Here is a 27,005-nt window from a genome sequence, read left to right as displayed (position 1 = left end):
ACCAATCAATTGGTCAGACGACTGTCGGTTGACTAATATATAGATTTTTTGTTAGGGACGGCCCTAAGCTAAATAACAAACTAAACAAGCTTGCCAGCTACCTAACCCTGTTGCCCCAAGCTAATGTTATAAGCAGCTGGCTAGCTTCATCTGACTAGTGTGGCTTGACCGGAAAAGGTCCGTCCATCATCAACCAAATACAAACACAATTTTAGATGATGACACCTACAGTTGAAGTCGGAAGTTTACATACACTTAGGTTGGAGTCATTAAAACTCGTTTTTCAACCACTCCACAAATTTCTTGTTAACAAACTATAGTTTTGGCAAGTCGGTTAGGACATCTACTTTGTGCATGACACAAGTAATGTTTCCAACAATTGTTTACAGACAGATTATTTAACTTCTAATTCACTGTATCACAAATCCAGTGGGTCAGAAGTTTGCATACACTAAGTTGACTGTGCCTTTAAACAGCTTGGAAAATTCCAGAAAATTGTCATGGCTTTAGAAGCTTCTGATAGGCTAATTGACATCATTTCAGTCAATTGGAGGTGTACCTGTGGATGTATTTCAAGGCCTACCTTCAAACTCAGTGCCTCTTTGCTTGACATCATGGGAAAATCAAAAGAAATCAGCCAAGACCACATTTTTATTTTATTTTTTATAGTCCTCCACAAGTCTGGTTCATCCTTGGGAGCAGTTTCCAAATGCCTGAAGGTACCACATTCATCTGTACAATCAATAGTACACAAGTATAAACACCATGGGACCATGCAGCCGTCATACCGCTCAGGAACGAGACGCGTTCTGTCTCCTAGAGATGAACGTACTATGGTGCGAAAAGTGCAAATCAATCCCAGAACAACAGCAAAGGACCTTCTGAAGATGCTAGAGGAAACAGGTACAAAAGTATCTATATCCACAGTAAAACGAGTCCTATATTGACATAACCTGAAAGGCCGCTCAGCAAGGAAGAAGCCACTGCTCCAAAACCGCCATAAAAAAGCCAAACTACGGTTTGCATCTGCACATGGGGACAAAGATTGTACTTTTTGGAGAATTGTCCTCTGGTTTGATGAAACAAAAATAGAACTGTTTGGCCATAATGACCATCATTATGTTTGGAGGAAAAAGGGGGAGGCTTGCAAGCTGAAGAACACCATCCCAACCGTGAAGCAAGGGGGTGGCAGCAACATGTTGTGGGGGTGCTTTGCTGCAGGAGGGACTGGTGGACTTCACAAAATAGATTATGTGGCTATATTGAAGCAACATCTCAAGACATCAGTCAGGAAGTTAAAGCTTGATCGCCAATGGGTCTTCCAAATGAACAATGATCCCAAGCATACTTCCAAAGTTGTGGCAAAATGGCTTAAGGACAACAAAGTCAAGGTACTGGAGTGGCCATAACAAAGCCCTGACCTAAATCCTATTGAACATTTGTGGGCAGAACTGAAAAAGTGTGTGCGAGCAAGGAGGCCTACAAACCTGACTCAGTTACACCAGCTCTGTCAGGAGGAATGGGCCAAAATTTACCCAACTTATTGTGGGAAGCTTGTGGAAGGCTAACCGAAACATTTGACCCAAGTTAAACAATTTAAAGATAATGCTACCAAATACTAATTGCGTGTATGCAAACTTCTGACCCACTGGGAATGTGATGAAAGAAATTAAAGCTGAAATAAATCATTCTCTCTACTATTATTCTGACATTTCACATTCTTAAAATAAAGTGGTGATCCTAACTGACCTAAAACAGGGAATATTTACTGGGATTAAATGTCAAGAATTGTGAAAAACTGAGATTAAATGTATTTGGCTAAGGGGTATGTAAACTTCCGACTTCAACTGTAGCCAACTATAGCTACTGAAACAGATGTAATTTTGCTGCGATTTGGGGGGAGAACATTGTTTGCGTCCACAAGCTAGCTAGCTTTGTTTTCTGACCAGCACTGTCCCAGAACTTGGGGAAGTGTGTGCGGCAGAGGCATGTGCGTGAGACAACTTTACCAGCATCATACTGAATATGTACTCGTTGAATCGCTGTGACATATGAAACACGAGTTAAAGTGTAATAAGTACGGATTTTTGGGGGGGATTAACATGTTAAATCATGTGGAGCGCAATCATTTATCAGGTCCTGATTGGTCAACAAGGTTATTTGACATGTATCTTTGACACGCGAAGACCCAAACGCTGTTCCATAGCTCAGAGACGTATCCTGGTGAACCGGTTACCAGAGGTTACCCTGTCCCCCGAATGCGAGACTGCACTAACCCCTAGTCCAGTAGGAGTGCTGATCTAGAATGAGGTGTCTCTTGTCCATATCATCTGATTCATTATGATCTAAAAGGCTAAACTGATCCTACAGTAGATCAGCTCTCTACAGGCCCTGGACTGAGGCACCTCTCTCTAAACTGACCCTACAGTAGATCAGCTCTCTACAGGCCCTGGACTGAGAGGCACCTCTCTCTAAACTGACCCTACAGTAGATCAGCTCTCTACAGGCCCTGGACTGAGAGGTACCTCTCTCCAAAATCTACACGAGCCAAACTGCTAGTTCACTTTTCCACTACATAAACGTACCACATGTGCATCCCAACCAAGACGGCCTGAGAGTGTCTCGACATGTTGATTTTTCTTTCCTGAACATACCAATATATTTTTTGACACATATCAAACACTTCAAAGCCTTTCCTTAAAACGAAGAGATCGTTGGCATTGTTTAAACAGCGTTTAGTCAAATTATGGAAATAAAACACCATCTTTCTTTAGATTTTTTTAATTATATGTTTCAGTGTGTGTAGCCTAAATGTCCCAGTCTGGGAAAAAAGGCTAGCTAATCATTTGTCAGTGCAGCCCTCAGCGTTCCTACATTGTCCTTATGCTAGCCGAGGGAACATCCCTGACACAACGGGACCCCTCTGTCTCTAATCTAAGTGTGCATTGGCAGAAGGACTTTTGGCGTTTAAGTGACTGTGTGAGTGCCAGGGCCGTGGGAGCCGGAGGGGGGGGAAGTAATTACGAGATGAGGAGAGCGGGATGAGAAGTGTATGCGGAGAGCGTGCTCCGATGCCTGATTTGTGAGAGAGATGCCATGCCTCTTCTCTTGTTTCCATAGCGGGCACTGTTTGGGTTTGACAGCATTCCTAACAAAGCCTAACAAGGTGCCTCTAGTGCCAGTTTAATTGCCTGTGCTGGCGGGCACCACCAGAGTCGAAAGCCACATAACTATCTAATTATCCGGAGAAGGGGTGGGGAGGGAGAGAAAGAGAGCGAGAGAGAACGAAGAGGAAATTGTACAATGGAAGGAAGGAGGACGCAGAGGGAGGGAGACCGAGAGAAGCTAAAAGTTGTGTCGAAACCCTCAAACACGCCCGGATGTCTAAACTAACAAGTCAACTTAGTGGCTTTTATGGGGGGGGGGGGGGGGCAGGAAATGTCAATTGTTTTGCCCCTTGAAGGCTAAGTGATTGTGAATTAGACATACAGTACACTCCAGTGTTTTTAAACAGCTTGCCATAACTAAAAACACCATCCACATTCATCTGCTCAAGTCTTATTTCATCCATTTAAAATGGTGTCGTCTACAGTTTATATCACTGTGTACAGAACTGATCCCTAATAAACATAGATCACACTTATGCTCAGATTAATACACCTGTATAAAACAGGCCTTTATGTGACACACAAACAGACAGACTTTTCCCATCTTTTTCGGATGGACTGTTGCTGCCATCTGGTGGGAGAAACCATTAACGAAGGGTAGTGTTGTGGCCTGTATGGAATTTGTAGCAAGGATGTTGTTTCAATTTAGAAATAATAAAAGGTGAAGTCATTCTACCGTTTTAAAAACTCACACGGTGATGCACCCAACAACACAGGATAGTTGCTTTGGTTTGGCGTGTTATTTCTTTTTGGAATCCTACTTTGTGTTCCAATGTCTGCTGGAGTTCAGTGTGATGTGGATGACAGAACTGTGTACAGATGAGGTCTGACCCAGCAGCCATATGCGTGCGTGGGTATCAGAGAGACAGCTGTATCTTACCCCTGCCGAGTGCACCATACACTTGGGGGATCCGGTGGTCCCAGAGGAGTACATGATAAACAGGGGGTGAGAGAAGGGCAGCTGCTCAAACTCCAGCTGAGGGGCCTGGTCCCCCTCCTTCCCTGTGGCCAAAAAGTCATCCAGATACATACTGGGGAGGGAAAGAGAGAGAGAGAGAGAGAGAGAGAGAGAGAGGGGGAAGGAGAGAGAGAGAGAGGGGGAAGGAGAGAGAGAGAGAGGGGGAAGGAGAGAGAGAGAGAGGGGGAAGGAGGGAGAGAGAAGAGATGTTGACATGGTAAAATAGTAAAACAGGAAGAGGGGGTTAAAAAAGAGACAGCTCAGATAAATGTATAGCCAAAGCCCAAGTGGGAGAGACTGGAAGAGTGTTAGTTATATTGAAGGAAATGAACATACCACACACACACTTCACATTAGGTAAACAAGGTTAAATGATAAAACACAGAAAGTACGTCCCAAACTGCACCCTATGTCCTATATTAGAGCACTACGTTTGACCAGCACCCATAAAGGGTCAACCTGACTCAGTCAGAAATACACACCTATTGGGGATCCTGGAAAGATCAGTGTCTTGTTTGCTTCGTACATAGGGAATGACAACCACCTTCTGGAGATCGGGCAGTCCTAAGAACAGACCGTGGTAGTGACATTATACACACACCCCAATACTAACTAACCACACAAAAGGACCCACAAACAAGGCATTGCACTACCTTTGACCACACTGTGTAGTTTCTCCATGTGGTCGTGCCGTTTGCCGTTGTACACCACCGCCGCAACGGAGAAGATGAGTTTTGGCTGGATCTGAGAGAACCTGTCCAACACACCCTGAGAGAGAAAGAGAGAGAGAAAGAGAGAGAGAAAGAGAGAGAGAGAGAGAGAAAGAGAGAAAAAGAGAGAAAAAGAGAGAGAGAAAGAAAGAGAAAAAAAGAGATACAATACAATGACAATGGATAACAGATACAATGACAATGGATACATTTTTGGGGAAAACAATTCGTACAGTTAAACTACGTAAAAGTACAAAAGAACCCCAGAGGATGACATTGAGCACACTGGTTTCTACTAGTTTCTAATGTGGACTTTACAGTCACACTGGTTTCTACTAGTTTCTACTGTGGACTTTACAGTCACACTGGTTTCTAATGTGGACTTTACAGTCACACTAGCTTCTACTAGTTTCTAATGTGGACTTTACAGTCACACAGTTTCATGTGGTCCTCGGTGTGGACTTTACAGTCACACTGAGTTTCATGTGGTCCTCGGTGTGGACTTTACAGTCACACTGAGTTTCATGTGGTCCTCGGTGTGGACTTTACAGTCACAAAGGGTTCCTAATGTGGTCCTCGGTGTGGACATTACAGTCACACTGGGTTTCATGTGGTCCTCGGTGTGGACATTACAGTCACACTGAGTTTCATGTGGTCCTCGGTGTGGACTTTACAGTCACACTGAGTTTCATGTGGTCCTCGGTGTGGACTTTACAGTCACACTGAGTTTCATGTGGTCCTCGGTGTGGACTTTACAGTCACACTGAGTTTCATGTGGTCCTCGGTGTGGACTTTACAGTCACAAAGGGTTCCTAATGTGGTCCTCGGTGTGGACTTTACAGTCACAAAGGGTTCCTAATGTGCACGGAGCACACATACAATACCAACTGGGCCGTAGCTACATGAGGAAATAAGTCTGCTTTTCAACTTACTGTTGACAGTTAGAATAGTAGAATACACAAGGTGCATCAGCATTTTTCCACTTGTTATCTGTCACTCAAAGAAAAGGCAGCCCAATTAGACCATCTTAGTGAAAAATAAAAAATATATAAAAATGTAGATTAGTCTAGCCAGCTATCATGGAAAAATTCAAAACCAGGCATGCAGGGCACCCTGTCCTCCAGGGCGCCCCCACAGATTTTGTTAGTCACTCTCACTCAGATTATATATTAACATGGCATAAGCTACGGCAAAATGTGTAGAAATGCAGGAATATTAGCTGTAAAACAAACAAAAAAAGTTAGGTAATGAAAATGCTTTTTAAAAACTTTTTCTGCAAACAGATCCCTGTGTACGTATTCAATTATAGTTTTTAATCCTGGTGCGGAGTTAATGTGTAGCGGTTAATTGTATAGCTAACAGGCTATGCGTTTGTAGATCGCCTGAGGTGAATGAAACTACAGCAACCAATGTCCTAATGACTGGGGCCATTTTTACTGTTCTCCACAAAGCATTAAGAGTTTTTAAATTGTATAAAAAAAAAAGTAAATTAGCTTCAACTATTTTAAAATAAGATTTAAAAATGTTCTCCTCAGAGAAGGCCAACTAGACATTCTCTGCTCCTGTGTGGGATATTGTTCTCCCTATTTGCAAACTGGTAATTTCTTCTTGATATTATCAACAACTGCTCTTCCTTGTTCACCTGGAAATTCCTATTCCACAAAGTCAGCTAGGGAAATTTGATCCAAATCATCCGAAACGGCAGTGAAACACTACAAATAGACCGACTTCCTCTTTACTATTACAAGCCATATCTAACGTGCATTTGACAATGCCGATGTGCTACAATGCTTGGTGTTGAAATACTCTCTTTTCGCCACAAGGGGGCAGTAAAAGATCAGACAGAGACAATCCCAACAGTACTGTATATCCTTCCTCCTAAAGTAGGCACTCCTTCACTACTTCTCATAAATCTAAAAGTATTGGATTGATGGAGGCATGGGCCTGTGGGATTTCCCCACCACATTTCCTACATCATAGCTTTCGTCCCAATTACCTCTCCTTCCTCCCAAAGTGTGCGGCTGCGATTGCAAACTGATTTGAAAAGGAAATGACTTGTATAAGAAACATGGTGGAAACTCGTACTTGCCTATACCTCCGCCAATCCGACGCTTTTATATTTGTGGGAAGTAATGAACGAGTGCACACTTCAGGAGGAAGGAGGTATTGTTGGGACGTAACAGGACAGGTGCTATTCATGTTGACAGATGCATTCATGCAAGAGACTGGTATCAATGCAGGGTGTTCCATTTCTAGCGTAGCATCAGCAGTATTCTGCTGGGGGGGGGGGGGGGGGGCACGAGTCACCACACTCAACAGAATCCCTGCTCGTTGTGTGTGTATGTGTGTGTCTTAAATACTTTTAGCATTTGCTTTAGCCTGTATGTCGTGCCAGGTGGGGTGGGGGTGACGACAACTAAGAAAGGGCCATAACAGAGCTAACTAACAACCCCCCCAGGAGCCATTAGCAGGACAAACAAAGTACTATTCCTAAATTAGAGGAAACTCTGACCTACCCATTAACTCTGACTGCTGCCCTACGCCCTCCTATACCCCCTCCCTCACTTCCCCTTGGTCAACAGTGGTGGACTGCATGGGGAATAGGGTGTAGTGGTGGACTGCATGGGGAATAGGGTGTAGTGGTGGACTACATGGGGAATAGGGTGTAGTGGTAGACTACATGAGGAATAGGGTGTAGTGGTGGACTACATGGGGAATAGGGTGTAGTGGTGGACTACATGAGGAATAGGGTGTAGTGGTGGACTACATGAGGAATAGGGTGTAGTGGTGGACTACATGAGGAATAGGGTGTAGTGGTGGACTACATGAGGAATAGGGTGTAGTGGTGGACTACATGAGGAATAGGGTGTAGTGGTGGACTACATGAGGAATAGGGTATAGTGGTGGACTACATGGGGAATAGGGTGTAGTGGTGGACTACATGGGGAATAGGGTGTAGTGGTGGACTACATGAGGAATAGGGTGTCATAAGATGCAGTCGAGGTCATCCTTACGTTGACTCCAAAGTCCACAGAGGTGGACGACCAGATGGCCCCGATGCTGGCCGCAGCCAGCATGGCCTCCACCGCATGGATCCCATTGGGTAGATAGCCTGAGAGAGCAACAGAGACAGGGAAGAAAGGAGAGAGAAAAAAGAGATGGTTTATTGTGGAGGGCATTCAAATGATCAATGTTACGATAACTCATGAATCCTTTCTCCGTCAGGACGCCATCTCCCTTGTTACTCACAAGAACACAAATCTAATTTCATAGGGAGGAGAGAAAACAGCAGTTTACGGGAACTGGATTAAGGACATGTCGTGGTACAGATAGCAGGATTAAGGACATGTCTTGGTACAGATAGCAGGATAAAGGACATGTCTTGGTACAGATAGCAGGATAAAGGACATGTCGTGGTACAGATAGCAGGATAAAGGACAAGTCGTGGTACAGATAGCAGGATTAAGGACAAGTCGTGGTACAGATAGCAGGATTAAGGACAAGTCGTGGTACAGATAGCAGGATAAAGGACAAGTCGTGGTACAGATAGCAGGATTAAGGACAAGTCGTGGTACAGATAGCAGGATTAAGGACATGTCGTGGTACAGATAGCAGGATTAAGGACATGTCGTGGTACAGATAGCAGGATTAAGGACATGTCGTGGTACAGATAGCAGGATTAAGGACATGTCGTGGTACAGATAGCAGGATTAAGGACATGTCGTGGTACAGATAGCAGGATTAAGGACATGTCGTGGTACAGATAGCAGGATTAAGGACATGTCGTGGTACAGATAGCAGGATTAAGGACATGTCGTGGTACAGATAGCAGGATTAAGGACAAGTCGTGGTACAGATTAGAGGTCGACCGATTAATCGAAATGGCCGATTAATTAGGGCCTACTTTAAGTTTTCATAACAATCGGAAATCGGCATTTTTGGACAGCAATTTAGCCAATTTTTTTATTTTTATGTACACCTTTATTTAAAATGGACTGTCGTTGCTCCAACGTGTACCTAACCATAAACATCAATGCCTTTCTTAAAATCAATACACAAGTATATATTTTTAAACCTGCATATTTAGTTAATATTGCCTGCTAACATGAATTCCTTTTAACTAGGGAAAATGTGTCACTTCTCTTGCAACAGAGTCAGGGTATACACAGCAGTTTGGGCCGCCTGGCTCGTTGCGAACTGTGTGAGGACTATTTCTTCCTAACAAAGACAGCCAACTTTGCCAAACGGGGGATGATTTAACAAAAGCGCATTTGCGAAAAAAGCACAATCATTACACAACAGTACCTAACTATAAACATCAATACCTTTCTTAAAATCAATACACAGAAGTATATATTTTTAAACCTGCATATTTAGCTAAAAGAAATCCAGGTTAGCAGGCAATATTAACCAGGTGAAATTGTGTCACTTCTCTTGCGTTCATTGCACGCAGAGTCAGAGTATATGCAACAGGTTGGGCCGCCTGGCTCGTTGCAAACTCATTTGCCAGAATTGTACATAATTATAACATTGAAGGTTGTGCAATGTAACAGGAATATTTAGACTGATGGATGCCACCCGTTAGATAAAATACAGAACGGTTCTGTATTTCACTGAAATAATAAACGTTTTGTTTTTGAGATGATAGTTTCTGGATTCGACCATATTAATGACCTAAGGCTCGTATTTCTGTGTGTTATTATGTTATAATTAAGTCTATGATTTGATAGAGCAGTCTGACTGAGCGGTGGTAAGGGGCAGCAGGCTCGTAAGAGTTCATTCAAACAGCACTTTACTGCGTTTGCCAGCAGCTCTTCGCAATGCTTCAAGCATTGCGCTGTTTATGACTTCAAGCCTATCAACTCCCGAGATCAGGCTGGTGTAACCGATGTGAAATGGCTAGCTAGTTAGCGGGGTGCGCGCTAATAGCGTTTCAAACGTCACTCGCTCTGAGACTTGGAGAAGTTGTTCCCCTTGCTCTGCATGGGTAACGCTGCTTCGAAGGTGGCTGTTGTCGATGTGTTCCTGGTTAGAGCGAGGAGAGGGACGGAAGCTATACTGTTACACTGGCAATACTAAAGTGCCTATAAGAACATCCAATAGTCAAAGGTATATGAAATACAAATCGTATAGAGAGAGAAAGTCCTATAATTCCTATAATAACTAACACCTAAAACTTCTTACCTGGGAATATTAAAGACTCATGTTAAAAGGAACCACCAGCTTTCATATGTTCTCATGTTCTGAGCAAGGAACTTAAACGTTAGCTTTCTTACATGGCACATACTGCACTTTCACTTTCTTCTCCAACACTTTGTTTTTGCATTATTTAAACCAAATTGAACATGTTTAATTATTTATTTGAGGCTAAATTGATGTTATTGATGTATTATATTAAGTTAAAATAAGTGTTCATTCAGTATTGTTGTAATTGTCATTATTACAAATAAAACAAAATATATATTTCTTTTAAAATCGGCCGATTAATCGGTATCGGCTTTTTTGGTCCTCCAATAATCGGTATCGGCGTTGAAAAATCCTAATCGGTCGACGTCTATTACAGATAGCAGGATAATAAAACAAAACACTGTGGGGTGTTCATTCTAGGAACAGGTAGTCATCCCCGGAAGAAACCAATAAGAGTGAATATCAGAGCACTAGGGTGCATCCCAAATGGCACCCTGTCCCCCTATATAGTGCACTACTTTTGACCAGAGCCCTGTAAGGGATAGGGTGCCATTTGGGACGCAGGCCTAGTTGAGTCCTACATGGCTCCAGCAGCTTGAGCGCTGCCTCAGGTCAGGGGTCTGATATCAGCAGTGATATGTACGCTGCCTAAAGAAGGTGTCTACGTACATAGGTTCAGTTTGCTCCTAGCAGAACTGGGCTAGGTGAAGTGAAACTCTGTGTCTCTCACACTCCCTAAAAGACCTCTGCTTGAAAAACAAGAAAGAAAAAAATGCAATATTACTCGTTTGTCCCTCTTGAGACACCGTATCAACAGCAAACCCACCAACACTTCTTCAAAAGTCAGAATCAATCTAAGATAAATCAAGAAATCTGTCATAAATGTACGTTTTTGTAGAGACAAACACTTCATTGAAGATTCCCTACAGTCGACCAATCACCAACAAAGGGGCGTCGACGGGCCTCCCGAGTGGCGCAGTGGTCTAAGGCAGTGCGTCGCTGTGCTAGAGGCGTCACTACAGACCCGGTGCGGATGTCCTTGTTCCATCACGCTCTAGCGACTCCTGTGACGCGCCGGGCGCATGCAAACAGACTTCGGTTGCCAGCTGGAAGGTGTTTCCTCCGACACATTGGTGCAGCTGGCATCTGGGTTGAGCGAGCAGTGTGTCAAGAAACAGTAATGTTCCGGAGGACACATGGCTCTCGACTTGCCTCTCCCGTGTCCGTACGGATTTGCAGCGATGGGACAAGACTGTAACTACCAATTGGATATCCTGAAACTGGGGAGAAAAAGGTGTCAAATGTACAAGTACGATCGATCGGCTGCCGAACATCAGCTTGCCTCCAGACAAAATGTGTGCTCAAACAGCCCTACAGAAAATACCTGCCAAACACCCCAAAAAATCTAAAATAAACTGTTGTCTGGGAAGCATACGCTAAGTTTTAGGTGAACAGCAGCCTGTTTGGTGGCAAAACAAGTAGGCCAGCAATGTCAAGCATCGGCCTGCAACAAATCACACTTACGCTGGCTATTGTGTGTTCTGCACTTGTCTGTTTTATACTAGCACAGATTTAGCTGATAGCTGCCTTATTGAAAAACTATTCACTTACATGAACTGTGATGTGTAGTCTTACCTAGCTACTTACAGTGAGAGTCTGATAAATGAGGTAACCAGTATGCGTGTGTGTCTCAGGTAGGTTAATCCAGGTAGGTAGGTCAGTGTGGCAAACGGGCTGACCTGATATCCCGGTGATCAGGTAATCCCCTAACTGGTTCAGAGGCACACAGAGGGGGGTAGGGGAAAAAGGACACAATCCAAGCTTTAAAAAAAAATGTAGAAGCCTACATGACTGTCTGTAGAGTTGTGACACACAACACCTTGCACTTACTCGGTGGTAAACTTCAATAGCAAGAGCCACACCTATAGGCTATGTCAGACTCTCCCAATCCTGTTCCTGGGTCGCCAAGAACTCATTGTTGTTTTGGTCCTCGTACTAAACACACTAATCAACTCATCACCAACCCTTTGATTATTTGAAAATCAGGTGTGAAAATGTTGTTTTTTAATTTAAAACATGTTTTTTTTTTTTAACTGTGCACCCCTTTGGGTCCCCAGGACCAGGAACCACTGGGACAATTAATGTAGCCTACAACACTGGACGCCATTAGAACCAGGAACCACTGGGACAATTAATGTAGCCTACAACACAGGACGCCATTAGAACCAGGAACCACTGGGACAATTAATGTAGCCTACAACACTGGACGTCCCCCAGGAACCACTGGGACAATTAATGTAGTCTACAACACTGGACGCCATTAGGACTAGCTGTCGCTACTGGCGTTGGCTAATGGTGTTCCTAAAAATAAAAATTACAATATGTAACCTACAACACAATTATATCGTGTAACCTACTTCCTACATCCACAAACTAGATGGAACTAGTGTGGTAGAGAGAAACTGACAATGATAAAGTTATGAGTGTACAACCATGTTAATGAGATAGCACTTCCTTATTACCTGAGGCTAAGAATACAGTATCAGTCTGAACAATGAGGAAGGCCGGGAGTTAGTAAAGCGGTGATTGGTTGGTTTTCAACAGAAAAGCATGTTGAAGGGATTGCTTGGTTGGTGTTGCTTGGTTGGGGCTTTGATCATACAGTTAAGATATAGGCCTGGTCAAAGTACTAGTGTCTCTAGATTTGAGGGAATAGTGGCTAACTCAACTCAGCAAAAACAGTCCCTTTTTCAGGACCCTGTCTTTCAAAGATAATTCGTAAAAATCCAAATAACTTCACAGATCTTCATTGTAAAGGGTTTAAACACTGTTTCCCATGCTTGTTCAATGAACCATCAACAACTAATGAACATGCACCTGTGGAACGGTCGTTAAGACACTAACAGCTTACAGACGGTAGGCAATTAAGGTCACAGTTATGTAAACTTAGGACACTAGAGGCCTTTCTACTGACTCTGAAAAACACCAAAAGAAAGATGCCCAGGGTCCCTGTTCATCTGCGTGAACGTGCCTTAGGCATGCTGCAAGGAGGCATGAGGACTGCAGATGTGGCCAGGGCAATAAATTGCCATGTCTGTACCGTGAGACGCCTAAGACAGCGCTACAGAGAGACAGGACGGACAGCTGATCGTCCTCGCCGTGGCAGACCACGTGTAACAACACCTGCACAGGATCGGTACATCCGATCATCACACCTGCGGGACAGGTACAGGATGGCAACAACAACTGCCCGAGTTACACTAGGAACGCACAATCCCTCCATCAGTGCTCAGACTGTCCGCAATAGGCTAAGAGAGGCTGGCCTGAGGGCTTGTAGGACTGTTGTAAGGCAGGTCTTCACCAGACATCACCGGCAACAACGTTGCCTATGGGCACCAACCCACCGTTGCTGGACCAGACAGGACTGGCAAAAAGTGCTCTTCACTGACGAGTCACGGTTTTGTCTCACCAGGGGTGATGGTCGGATTCGCGTTTATCGTCGAAGGAATGAGCGTTACACCGAGGCCTGTACTCTGGAGCGGGATCGATTTGGAGGGAGGGTCCATCATGGTCTGTGTGTCGCAGCATCGGACTGAACTTGTCATCATTGCTGGAAATCTCAATGCTGTGCATTACAGGGAAGACATCCTCCTCCCTCATGTGGTACCCTTCCTGCAGGCTCATCCTGACATGACAATGCCACCAGCCATACTGCTCGTTCTGTGCGTGATATCCTGCAAGACCGAAATGTCAGTGTTCTGCCATGTCCAGCAAAGAGCCGTTGACGCGTCAATCCCATTGAGCACGTCTGGGACCTGTTGGATCAGAGGGTGAAGGCTAGGGCCATTCCCCCCCAGAAATGTCCGGGAACTTGCAGGTGCCTTGGTGGAAGAGTGGAGTAACACCTCCCAGCAAGAACTGGCAAATCTGGTGCAGTCCATGAGGAGGAGATGCACTGCAGTACATTGCAGCTGGTGGCCACACAAGATACTGACTGTTACTTTTGACCCCACCTCCCCCTTTGTTCAGGGACACATTATTCCATTTCTGTTAGTCACATGTCTGTGGAACTTGTTCAGTTTATGTCTCAGTTGTTGAATCTTGTTATGTTCATACAAATATTTACCCATGTTAAGTTTGCTGAAAATAAACCCACTTGACAGTGAGAGGACGTTTCTTTTTTTACTGAGTTTACATATACATCTTCCAAAAGCTTCTGATAGAAACACATTTAACTGGAACTTACTCAGCAATACACCCAGTAATGTATTCATGTTTCTCTTACCAAATTAATTGTTCTGCAGTTTACATATGATATTAAGACGGACATAGGTCAAGTAGCACACCGCAGAAGTAGAATGACATTTCTATGTATTTCTATGTAACACACACACGGTTAAATGAAGGAGAGACCAGTGAGAACTAGCACTGTCTGCAGCTGAAGGGTTAATTTCTAGAAGGATAGCTGGAGAGGTGTGTTTTGAAGGCAGCCATAAACCTTGACTGGTTTCATCTGCTGAGTGGTTCTTTCTACCTCAACACTGAAAAGGAAGTCCACACTTTATCAAACAGAGTGGGACAAGAACACATACACACACAGAGATACATCTAGTATTACAGCACACACACACACACAGAAATACACCTAGTATTACAGCACACACAGAGATACACCTAGTATTACAACACACACAGATACACAAAGTATTACAGCACGCACACACAGAGATACACCTAGTATTACAGCACGCACACACACAGAGATACACAAAGTATTACAGCACGCACACACACAGCGGTACACCTAGTATTACAGCACGCACACACAGAGATACACGTAGTATTACAGCACGCACACACACAGAGATACACAAAGTATTACAGCACGCACACACACAGAGATACACCTAGTATTACAGCACGCACACACACAGATACACAAAGTATTACAGCACACACACACACATACACCCAGTATTACAGCACGCACACACACAGAGATACACCTAGTATTACATCACGCACACACACACAGATACACCTAGTATTACAGCACGCACACACACAGAGATACACCTAGTATTACAGCACGCACACACACAGCGGTACACCTAGTATTACAGCACGCACACACACAGATACACCCAGTATTACAGCACGCACACACACAGATACACCCAGTATTACAGCACGCACACACACACACACACGTCACCAATTATAGTTTACCGTACACTGTGCAGAGACAGTACACCTACAGGTTGAGTAATGTTATGATATTCTGCTGCGGCTATCTTTAGGATTGCACTGGACAATTTGACAGATGATTGAAGACTATTATGCACAAATTGAAAACCCAATGACAACACAGAACAGCAGGGAGAGGCCATCTCTAAAAATAACTAAACAAATCAGTCGTTTATCTTTTTTCTGTGATTCAAAAGGTTTGTTCAGCTCTCCTACTGAAACTACCATAGAACTAGCAGACTAGCCCATGTCAGTCATCTTGGCTTGTTACGTGGTATAGGGTGAAACTGCCTCTACACTGATCTTGGGTCAGTTTTGTATTTCCCCCAACTAAATGGTTAAAGTCAGGATTGGGGGAGGGGAAGCTGATCCTAGATCTGTACCTAAGGGAAACTTCAGAGCTTGTTACATAATGGATTGACAGCATAATGGGAGCTTAGCTTCTTCCACATCTACTTTTAAGTTTACTAGGTTAGTTTGTTTATTTATTTAAAAATCAGGGACCGTGCAAACCAAAATAGTGCACCGTACTTAGCTACATCTCAATTCCATCTGCAGCAGTCACTTTGTTGAGCATATCACACACACACACACACACACACACACACACACACACACACACACACACACACACACACACACACACACACACACACACACACACACACACACACACACACACACACACACACACACACACACACACAGCTGATGGGAGGACGGCTCATAATAATGTCTGGAACTGAGTGAATGGAATGATACCATCCCAACATTTCACTCCAGCCATTACCACAACCAATCCTCCTCAATTAAGGTGCACCAACCTCCTGTGACACACACGTACACGTAGTATAACAATAGCATGACTCACGAAGTAGAGTGGGGTGAAGAGGACAGAGTCAGGAAGGAGAGGACGTGGTCATAACACAGTCCCACTGACCTCACCTTAAATGAACCATCACATAAAGTAGCAGAGACAATAGTCATTTAGCTAATGGATCCCATGGCTTTCCGTGGTGCCAGGGCATGTAGCCTATAGCTTTGCTTCAGTTAATGGATAAATGTTTATTGATAGGTCTATTTGGTTGTCATTTTCACCAACAAAAATATGTTCGGGAACTCCCCCAATCTACCTACAATACCCCATAATGACAAGTCAAAAACAGGTTTTTCTACATTCGTGCAAATTTGTATTCAGACCCTTTACTCAGGACTTTGTTGAAGCATCTTTGGCAGCGATTACAGCCTCAAGTCTTCTTGGGTATGACGCTACAAAGCTTTGCAAACCTGTATTTGGAGTTTCTCCCATTCTTCTCTGCAGATCCTCTCAAGCTCTTGTCAGGTTGGATGGGGAGAGTTGCTGTACAGCTATTTTCAGGTCTCGCCAGAGATGTCAGATTGGGTTTAAGTCCAGGCTCTGACTGGGCCACTCAAGGATTTTCAGAGACTTGTCCAGAAGCCACACAAATACAGGTGTACCAAGCTTGTAGCAACATACCCAAGACTCAAGGCTGTAATCACTGCCAAAGGTGCGTCAACAAAGTACAGAGTAAAAGGGTCTGAATACTTATGTAAATGTGTTATTTCAGTTAATACATTTGCAAAAATGTCTAAAAAACAGTTTTTGCTTTGTCTTTATGGAGTATTGGTACTGTGTGTAGATAGAGAAAAGAATATGCTTTAATCAACTTTAGAACAATGCTGTAACGTAAAAAAAATGTGGAAAAAGTCCTGGGGTCTGAATAGTTTCCGAATGCACTGTGTGTGTGTATTTTTATATATACAGTTGAAGTCGGAAGTTTACATACACTTAAGTTAGAGTCATCAAAACTCATTTTTCAACCACTCCACAAATTTCTTGTTAACAAACTATAGTTTTGGTAAGTCGGCTAGGACATCTACTTTGTGCATGACACAAGTCATTTTTCCAACAATTGTTTACAGAATGATTATTTCACTGTATCGCAATTCCAGTGGGTCAGAAGTTTACATACACTAAGTTGACTGTGCCTATACACAGCTTGGAAAATTCCAGAAAAGGATGTCATAGCTTTAGAAGCTTCTGATAGGCTAATTGACATCATTTTAGTCAATTGGAGGTGTACCTGTGGATGTATTTCAAGGCCTAACTTCAAACTCTGTGCCTCTTTGCTTGACATCATGGGAAAATCAAAAGAAATCAGCCAAGACCTCAGAAAAAAAAATTGTAAGACCTCCACAAGTCTGGTTCATCCTTGGGAGCAATTTCCAAACGCCTGAAGGTACCACATTCATCTGTACAAACAATAGTACGCAAGTATAAACACAATGGGACCACACAGCCGTCATACCGCTCAGGAAGGAGACCCGTTTGGTCTCCTAGAGATTAAGGTACTATGGTGCGAAAAGTGCAAATCAATCCCAGAACAGCAGCAAAGGACCTTGTGAAGATGCTGGAGGAAACAGGTACAAAAGTATCTATATCCACAGTCAAACGAGTCCTATATCAACATAACCCAAAAGGCCACTCAGCAAGGAAGAAGCCACTGCTCCAAAACCGCCATAAAAAGCCAGACTACGTTTTGCAACTGCACATGGGGACAAAGATCGTACTTTTTGGAGAAATGTCCTCTGGTTTGATGAAACAAAAATAGAACTGTTTGGCCATAATGACCATCATTATGTTTGGAGGAAAAGGGGGAGGCTTGCAAGCCGAAGAACACCATCCCAACCATGAAGCACGGGGGTGGCAGCATCATATTGTCGGTGTGCATTGCTGCAGGAGGGACTGGTGCACTTCACAAAATAGATGGCATCATGAGGATGGAAAATTATGTGGATATATTGAAGCAACATCTCAAGACATCAGTCAGGAAGTTAAAGCTTGGTTGCAAATGGGTCTTCCAAATGAACAATGATCCCAAGCATACTTCCAAAGTTGTGGCAAAATGGCTTAAGGACAACAAAGTCAAGGTATTGTAGTGGCCATCACAAAGCCCTGACCTCAATCCCATAGAAAATTTGTGGGCAGAACTGAAAAAGCGTGTGCGAGCAAGGAGGCCTACAAACCTGACTCAGTTACACCAGGTCTGTAAGGAGGAATGGGCCAAAATTCACCCAACTTATTGTGGGAAGCTTGTGGAAGGCTACCCGAAACATTTGACCCAAGTTAAACAATTTAAAGACAAAGCTACCAAATAGCGTGTATGTAAACTTCTGACCCACTGGGAATGTGACGAAAGAAATAAAAGCTGAAATAAATAATTCTACTATTATTCTGACATCTCACATTCTTAAAATAAAGTGGTGATCCTAACTGACCTAAGACAGGGAATTTTTACTCGGATTAAATGTCAGGAATTGTGAAAAACTGAGTTTAATGTATTTGGCTAAGGTGTATGTAAACTTCCAACTTCAACTGTATATATAATAAACTGTCCTATATAGCCTACGTGACCCTGCATAATTTGAGTTGTCCTCACGCTCTCTTCCAGCTTGAATAGAAAGTTGTGTAAAATCCATCTATTAACACCAAATAATACAGTCAGTCTACCCTCAAAACACCAGCTTACTCGGGATCGTTTTATTATGTGGTGTAGCATACTATCTATAGATGTATGCAGCCTTTAGCTTCTATTTATAAACTTGAATAAAAAAATTACACATCAAATAGGCTAACAATGAGGGGGAAAAAGTAGTCAACTTGAGGATAAATGTAGCTTCTATTTATAGTTGAACTCAGCAGGTTGTCTGGCTAATAGCCTACACAAATGTGCTGCAATTAAGGTAAACTTGAGAAGTCCTCCTGGCTGCTTCTCTGCGTGTCTCTTTTTCTAATTCTTTCTCTTAAAAAGCTCTCCGTCTGTGGTTGTCCCTCTCTTTTTGTCTATGTAAAGGCAGATAGTAGCTACAGTATGCTACTGCGTCGCCTTACATTTTTGCGTGCAAATGTTTTCACCACAGCCTGTAGGTCCAAGTTGTAGGTCCTGACTGTTTTCTATACTGAGTATTGCCAACCCAAACATTCTTTCCTGAGACATTGTGCATTATGTCCATTGCGCTGCAAACAATTTAAACTTATCTTGAATGATACATGCCAAGATATACCAGAGATAAGGGACTGTTGCAACCACACAAATCAAATGCTGGTTCACAAGTATGAGCCCTCAAGAACTGTTGTCTGCTAAATATGATCTGTTTGCATCTGCCAATTTACTGAATGTCCAGTATCCAGATGGCCTGTCTCAGAGCTTCTGATATGGATAATCTCTTTCCGTAACGTGTTGAGGCCGGCAGTTAAGGAGAATGAGAGGCTCAACTAACGATGTTGCAGAACTGCTGTATTTTGATGCACACCTCCCTTCTGAACAGTTTCCCCTGATGGTCTTACTGGTCCGGTCTGCCTCAGTTGGTATAGCATGGAACACCAAGATGCTGGGTTTGAGTCCCATACCAAAACATATTGCTGGAACGCCAGGATGCTGGGTTTGAGTCCCATACCAAAACATATTGCTGGAACGCCAGGATGCTGGGTTTGAGTCCCATACCAAAACATATTGCTGCAACGCCAGGATGCTGGGTTTGAGTCCCATACCAAAACATATTGCTGCAATGCCAGGATGCTGGGTTTGAGTCCCATACCAAAACATATTGCTGCAACGCCAGGATGCTGGGTTTGAGTCCCATACCAAAACATATTGCTGCAACGCCAGGATACTGGGTTTGAGTCCCATACCAAAACATATTGCTGCAACGCCAGGATACTGGGTTTGAGTACCATACCAAAACATATTGCTGCAATGCCAGGATACTGGGTTTGAGTCCCATACCAAAACATACTGCTTTGGATCAAATCAAAGTAAACCAGCTCTTCAAGTAAGACTAGTCGGGTGAAACATGTTAGACTGTCTGCGTTATATTACAGCGTTCTACTGCAGTGGGGAGTAGGGATGGATGAATAGGGCCATTTAGAATTTGCTTCAGTCACCCCATGCCAACAAAGGCCTCTATATAGACAGAGGCCCGTGGGGGGGGGGTTAAAATCTGCACCAATCACAGGTCAGGATACAGCAGGCTCGGGTGTTCCTTGACCAATTGCAGAAGAGAAGGTCTGACAAGCTCCGTGCAGGGGGCCCAGACTGAGGGAGAAGGGGAGATGATGGTAGGACTCTCCCTATGGACCCTGGTCGGTCAAAAGTAGTGCACTAGGTGTAGGGAGTAGGGTGCCATTTCAGACGCAAGGCCTAGTGCTTGACGAAAAGTCGGGCTGATTTGTGGTGTGGTGTGCATGTTTCTAGCTGGACTGTCACACTGTCATTTTGTCAGACAGAGAGCCTCTCCTCCTGACCTTTGTGACAGAGTAGGGGTTTGGTGGTAATGCTGCACGGTGACTCACCCACGACTCTGTCGCCTGTCCCGACACCCATCTTCCTCATGGCGGCGGCGAACAGCGCCACATCACGCCTCAGCTCCCCGAAAGTCACCTTGGTGATCTCGTCATTTGCCTCGGCTTAGAGAGAAAGAGAGAGGAGAGAGAGACCGTGAGAGAGGATAGTGAGAGAAAATGAGAGGTAGACAGAAACGAAAGCCCTATTCGTACTGGATTAGTTTACCTGGTGGAGACAATTACATAACCAGGGTGCACGAGCACAAATCAGCACATCCGTAAGTTAAATCCCGTCTGAATCGACTAATTCCTAGGTCCTCTGATAATACTAGTCCCGTGCGAATCGACATCCATGCGTTTTGAGAGAAATGTTTAACAGGTGTTCCTCACAGTTTCAGCAAGAAAAACAGTAACTTGATTTGATAAATGGAGCTTAAAAACAAAGTGCTGTGCGTATAGCCAATATATGAAGAGCCTTTCAGTGAATGCTTTTGCTTATAGGTTTGGTGCCAATGAATTGAACATCTCCAAATGCGTCAATATAAAAAACATTGCGCCTATTTAACGTAACCCTTGTTGTTATTAATACATCGCAAAGCAGCATTACAACAGAGCTAAACTGCATCTGCTGGCTGGGGCCATTTAAGGACGTCTTCTACTGCGGATCGCGAAACTATCCTAATGATTATAATTACACTTCCTCAATCCAGATATTATGGCGACACTATACCGAGGATGCTTCGGTGGGGTTTAGAAACTTGGGAGCCAAACTGGCGTTATCAGTGTTTCCTGTTATCACCTAGACATGTTGAAATATCTTCACGTCTAGATTACAAATCTCCAGGCTTCAGTCATAACTGTCAATTTAAAAAATAAAAAATGTGAATTACAGGGGGTCAGTTTGGAAAAAACACGAATCCAGTCCGAATCATCCTCTGGAATAATGGGCATCCCGGGGTAATAAATACATAACCAACGTTCTCTTGTAATACTAGTCCCATGCTTTACCAGGCCAAATTACAGAGAATAGGGCTATAGTTAGTGTATGCAAAGCTATCCAAGTAATAATCTGCTCTGGCGTACAGGGCTAATAGAGGAACCTGCTCTGGCGTACAGGGCTGATACAGGAACCTGCTCTGGCGTACAGGGCTGATACAGGAACCTGCTCTGGCGTACAGGGCTGATACAGGAACCTGCTCTGACGTACAGGGCTGATACAGGAACCTGCTCTGACATACAGGGCTGATACAGGAACCTGCTCTGACATACAGGGCTGATACAGGAACCTGCTCTGACATACAGGGCTGATACAGGAACCTGCTCTGACATACAGGGCTGATACAGGAACCTGCTCTGACATACAGGGCTGATACAGGACACATTAAGTAGTAGTGCAGTGCCACCTGAGTAATAGCGCTCCTCTCCTAATTAACTTACAGGAGGTCGGCGGTGGGTGGAGACCGCACCGAATGATAACAAGAGGATACCCATCAGGATATTAAAAACCCAAGGAGCGAGCAGGAGCCTGAAAACCCTGTGGCTCCTAATCAAATCACACTGCCCTGCATTCCGTATTGACCCGACGTCGGCCAAAGACATCTTGAATTAGGAGAGCTTATTGGGTGAAATAAAACCGCACAATTCTCGAAACTATTTTGGACGGTGTTGTCAAGAAATGCAAGGTGACCTTTGGAATAATCTTCTCAGTGCTTCAGTAATTATCTGTATGTATAAGACATGCCATTTAGCAGACATTTTTATCCAAAGAAATGTAAATGTCTGCGTGGCCCCAGCGGGAATTAAGCTAGAATTATAATGGCCATTAGAATATCATTGTGACCCTTTATTTCATACTTGGCGCACTAGCTATAAATATATAAATGTTTTAAGTACTATAATTGTAGTATAAAAACATGGCTGGGAGCACAGGGTGCTGGTGTTGATTTAGGACTGCAGATGAATGGGACCTTGGAAACTGACCAATTTTTATTTATTTTTTAAAGCCTAATAAATTGACTGAATTGCCTCAGCCGTACTTACTAGCAGCATAGAGGGCCACCTTGTCCTGGTCTTTGTGCTTTAGCAGGTTTTCAGCATAGTTCATGCGGCTTCCTTTGAACCACTCTGGGACGTCCGATATCCTCTTGGAGATATCGACCACCTGAGGAAGAGGGGGGAAATGGCTAATGTTCTACATGATTCAAAACCGGGTTAAGGGAATAACGACTACAACGTAATACTGCTCTGCTCTAAGCACAAGGGTACTGATAAGTAACTGATTGACTAGATAATCGATTGGCCCCCTCATCAAAGAACTTTATAAACTCCACCAATCATAATGTAGTATACCCTACGCATTGTAGTCAGTCAGTCCAACGATGAATGCAAGATTATCTGATTGTTTGCATAGCATTGTATTTTCACCTACTGTATGTGTTTTGTAAGACTATAATTACACAAATTGTGAGAGATCACATTGTAGAAGGTGTTACTGCACTAGATGGATGAAAAAGCACAATAAAAAGGCAATGTCTGTGTCCCAAGCAGCTGTCAGAGCCCTATGGACCCTTGTCAAAAGAAGTGCACTATTATAGAGATTAGGGTGACATTCAGGATGCAAACATTCACTTATTCAATGTTATGTACATAGACACCAGGAAACAGTGGGTAGACACACCTCCTCATACATCCTGGAGCTTACTACCCCACAGAAACGCCACACCTCAGCCCAGAACTCAGGGTAGCTCTCCACAGACCACTGGTACAGGTCATTGTAGTTGGCTGCAAGGGGAATGACATGAGAGAGATCAATCATGAGGTTTGTCCTCCAGCTGCTCCACATTTTAGACAAAAATAACCACAGGAACGTACTGTTTACCCAATTTTGTATATGGTTTGGTTTTGCACCTAGGTAAAGTTAGTTTTATATTGGATATTTGGTTCCCTCGTCAATAGCTATTGAACCAAGCAAAACAAAATTTTACAATTTATACAGATTTAAATATTCTGAAAAATATAAAAGTCACACAATAAAAAAAGGTGTTGATTGTTCGCCATCCTCCCCTGATTCAGAATATACCATTGTCATGGCATGCTTGATTCAATAACTATAGAGAACCACAGTATGCCTCATAATACCCATAAAACTTAGCGGTCAAACAAGGAAATGGTTCAAATCGATTTTCCACTATTCAATTTTCCCCATAGGGGATTTTAAAAACAATTAAAATAAGGTATGTGTTTTGTGTAGGCTTACCCTGGCGTGATGTTTTGATAACTGTGTCAATCTCTCTAGGACCAGGTGACATTAATATATTCACCTGCATTCACCACCCCCGCAAAATGAAATGCTAACTTACTGCTAATGTGGCAATCATAAAGAACTACAAATGCCATGATTTGGACGAGACTGCCGAATCGAGCCGAAGGTAAGAATTTCTGGATTAACTAATGTTAGTCATTAATAAACTGTCCCCCCAAAACATTTGTAAAAACTGGACAATTCTGAAAACGGTCTTGTGCAAGTTTTAAATTGACACAATACCTGTTAGCAAAGGTGTCAGCTAGAGATAGCTTGCAGGGATTTGTTGTTTTGTATGACGTCTACTTTGACGCTAATTAGTATTTTCGAATCTGAGAGTAAATACAGCAGAGCCGAATATATTGATAAGTCACCTTCTCCGAGAGAGATGTGCATGGTTATCAAAACGTCACGCCACAGTAAGCCTAGACGAAACAGTGTTTCTAGAATTCCCTATGGGAAAAAATGAATGGTGGAAAAACGATTGGAAATTATGACAGCTCCATCGTGGGGCAACTACAGTACTTAGGCTAGCATGTAGCAATATTATAAATATGCACATAGCTACATTAGCTAATGATGCAATGTGTTGATTCTCCCTAGCAAAATGAATCGATTGGTACGAATGTATAACGTTAAATTAGAGGTGACTAGCATGACTGTCCCCGTCTGAAAAGCTGCTCCCTCGCCGGGTCACTCACCTAGATTAAGCCCAAAGTCTCTGTTCACCTGTGTCCTGAATCTGTCCATTTGTGTGTTCTTCTTTGAGTCTGGGTACCATAATACCTTCGACTCCATTATCTTCTCGCTCATACGTTCGGTGTCTTTGGACATTGTTGTTGCCTTGTTGTCGCCTCCGTTAAAAATGAGTCTGTCGTCCTTTATAGCTAGCTAGCTACTGTAGCTTAAACAGGCAGCACACTTCAGGTATGAATATGAGACAGAAGGCCAGATTGGACTGTCATTCCATGCGGACAAGCTGCAAGGATAAACCCAGTAAAGATCCCTCCCACCGTGAGGTGACGCGGCTGTCATAATAACCCACAGTATCCTTCCGCTTAAAGACGCAGATCTATTTCTTCCATAATAAATCAATTTCGTGTTAAACCAGTGTGATATCTAACCAATATCCTCGGATTGTGCATGATTATTACATACAAACTGTAAAAAATACGAGTAAATTGCATGACAAAAGTAATTTCCCTCCATCACTGGTAGCAAGGGACGGTGTACCTGTCGTTTCTTATCAGAATTATTGACCCACTGTTCCAAAGGGATTTTAATGGCAAGTTGTTTCTTGAGAGCGCTAAATGCATGCGTGGCATGTGCACTGAGGCCTCTGCCAATAGGTCTGGACCTTTTTGGCACAGATGGTATTGTGCGGACCCCTGACCATCGGGTTTGGTTCAAGTCCTGCTTAAACTGTCCCACCTCAGCCGCATCTCTTTCACAAAAACATGCACTTGGGGCATAAACGGGTCTTGTCCATTTTTATGAATATTTTTTGGGTAAATGTATTTTTAAATATAAACAAGCACACGTTTCTATAAAATCATGACAATACGCTGTTAACTTTGTAGAATGGTTCCAATTGCATAATATGTTCAAGGTACAAAATATGTTTGATCAAAATACATGTAAAATAAGTGATCTTTGGGGGTCAGAACGTTCAAGCGGAATAATATCACGCGGGGGCACGCCACCAGTTTGTCTGCAACCTGATTGGTCGAATAAAAACTGGCTCCACATCAGCCGAGACACGTCGTATGCAAAAGAGTGGGTCGACCGTGTTGACTGGCGGCACTGATGTCCAATGAAATATACAATCTTGATCAGTGACAGCTCTCGAATGAAGGGATTCACAAATAAAACTCGCAGAACTAGAGAGCGTTTTAGAGGTGTTCCCAATCAAATTGCTATATGTCATGCCCCTCCTCAGTCACTTTCACTGTCCAGAACCTTGAAAGAGAAGATCAGTTGTTTATTTTCAGAAAATAAACTATATCAAATGCTTACATTCAATAAATAATTTCACTGTTCTTCTTGATACTCTCAGACTGCTACAGCATGTGGTAGACAAATATGCTTTGTTGTTTCACAGTGAAAGAGGAAATCGTTTTGAAACCCAGAGAGTTTTGAAACACAGAGATAATTATTTCTAAAGCATCAGTCCACCTACCAAAAAAAAAAAAAGAGCTGAGTGGATGGATTTTCATTACTCTTGAATGCCAAATCAAAGTCTGATAATGGATCGGAGCGATGATGCAAGTGAAAAGAGAGCGGGATCTTGTGTTGTGAAAGATCAATGAGAGGGAGGCTGTAGATCAGTGTGTCTAACTCAACATGCCATATTATAGCTCTGGTCCAGGTCATGGTGTGATTACTAGTGGAGGTAAACGCACTACGCCCTGGACTTAGAACTGAGACCTGTGTAGCTAGTTGATGGACCAGCAACATAAAGCCCAGTGCAGGTCAGATAACATCCATTGCCACCTTCTACCCAAGTAAAAAAAAAAAACAGTGAAATAGTTCAAACTTTTGTTTATATCAGATTGTGAAACCCACAATAAAAGATCCCAGCCCAGTGTACAGTAGATGCTGTACTCATGCCCTGTTCATCGGCTACAGTAAAAGTAGCACTGACCACTGTCAACTTTTTATTTAACACATAGCTCATTTTCTTGATTGTCAATATTAGCATACAGTGTTTGATAGTATTCCATTTTAACAGTGGACTAGTTATACATGGTTATCTCATCACTAGCTTCCTCTAACAGGATGTGTAGATATCACTCATCTGTTACAGTTAAAGGCACAATCCTTAATTTGTTTTCCAGTCATACAGCAACCCCACCACTTGGTTTGAAATAAATCTTAGGGGAATTCTGCCAAATTTACAGAATTATGAACACAAGGAGTGACGGTCCATGACTTCAATCAACATGACAGTTCCAAACCACGTGTCAAACTCATTCCACGGAGGGCCGAGTGTCTGTGGGTTTTCACTCCTACCTTGTACTTGATTGATGAATAAAGGTCACTAATTAGTAAGGAACTCCCCTCACCTGGT

At 43.1% G+C, this 27,005-nt stretch overlaps 1 protein-coding gene across 1 annotated transcript in view; it reads right to left on the bottom strand.

The window, feature by feature from the left end:
- Positions 1-24,947, bottom strand: part of aacs (acetoacetyl-CoA synthetase) — a 56,709-nt gene extending 31,762 nt beyond the window's left edge. Inside the window, exons 1-8 of the mRNA XM_071404262.1 lie at positions 24,637-24,947; positions 23,312-23,415; positions 22,675-22,795; positions 20,644-20,757; positions 7,850-7,947; positions 4,779-4,893; positions 4,608-4,689; positions 4,048-4,198 (exon numbers count right to left, since the gene is read on the bottom strand). Of these exons, the coding sequence (XP_071260363.1) occupies positions 4,048-4,198; positions 4,608-4,689; positions 4,779-4,893; positions 7,850-7,947; positions 20,644-20,757; positions 22,675-22,795; positions 23,312-23,415; positions 24,637-24,769 (918 nt within the window). The 5' untranslated portion in view covers positions 24,770-24,947. The remainder of the gene's footprint in view (positions 1-4,047; positions 4,199-4,607; positions 4,690-4,778; positions 4,894-7,849; positions 7,948-20,643; positions 20,758-22,674; positions 22,796-23,311; positions 23,416-24,636) is intronic.
- Between the last annotated feature and the right edge of the window lie 2,058 nt (positions 24,948-27,005).

Source organism: Salvelinus alpinus, chromosome 5 (assembly GCF_045679555.1).
Source record: "Salvelinus alpinus chromosome 5, SLU_Salpinus.1, whole genome shotgun sequence".
Taxonomy (NCBI): Eukaryota; Metazoa; Chordata; class Actinopteri; order Salmoniformes; family Salmonidae; genus Salvelinus; species Salvelinus alpinus.
The sequence above is the reverse complement of the archived record's forward strand: the minus strand, read 5'-3'. Positions and strand labels throughout refer to the sequence as shown.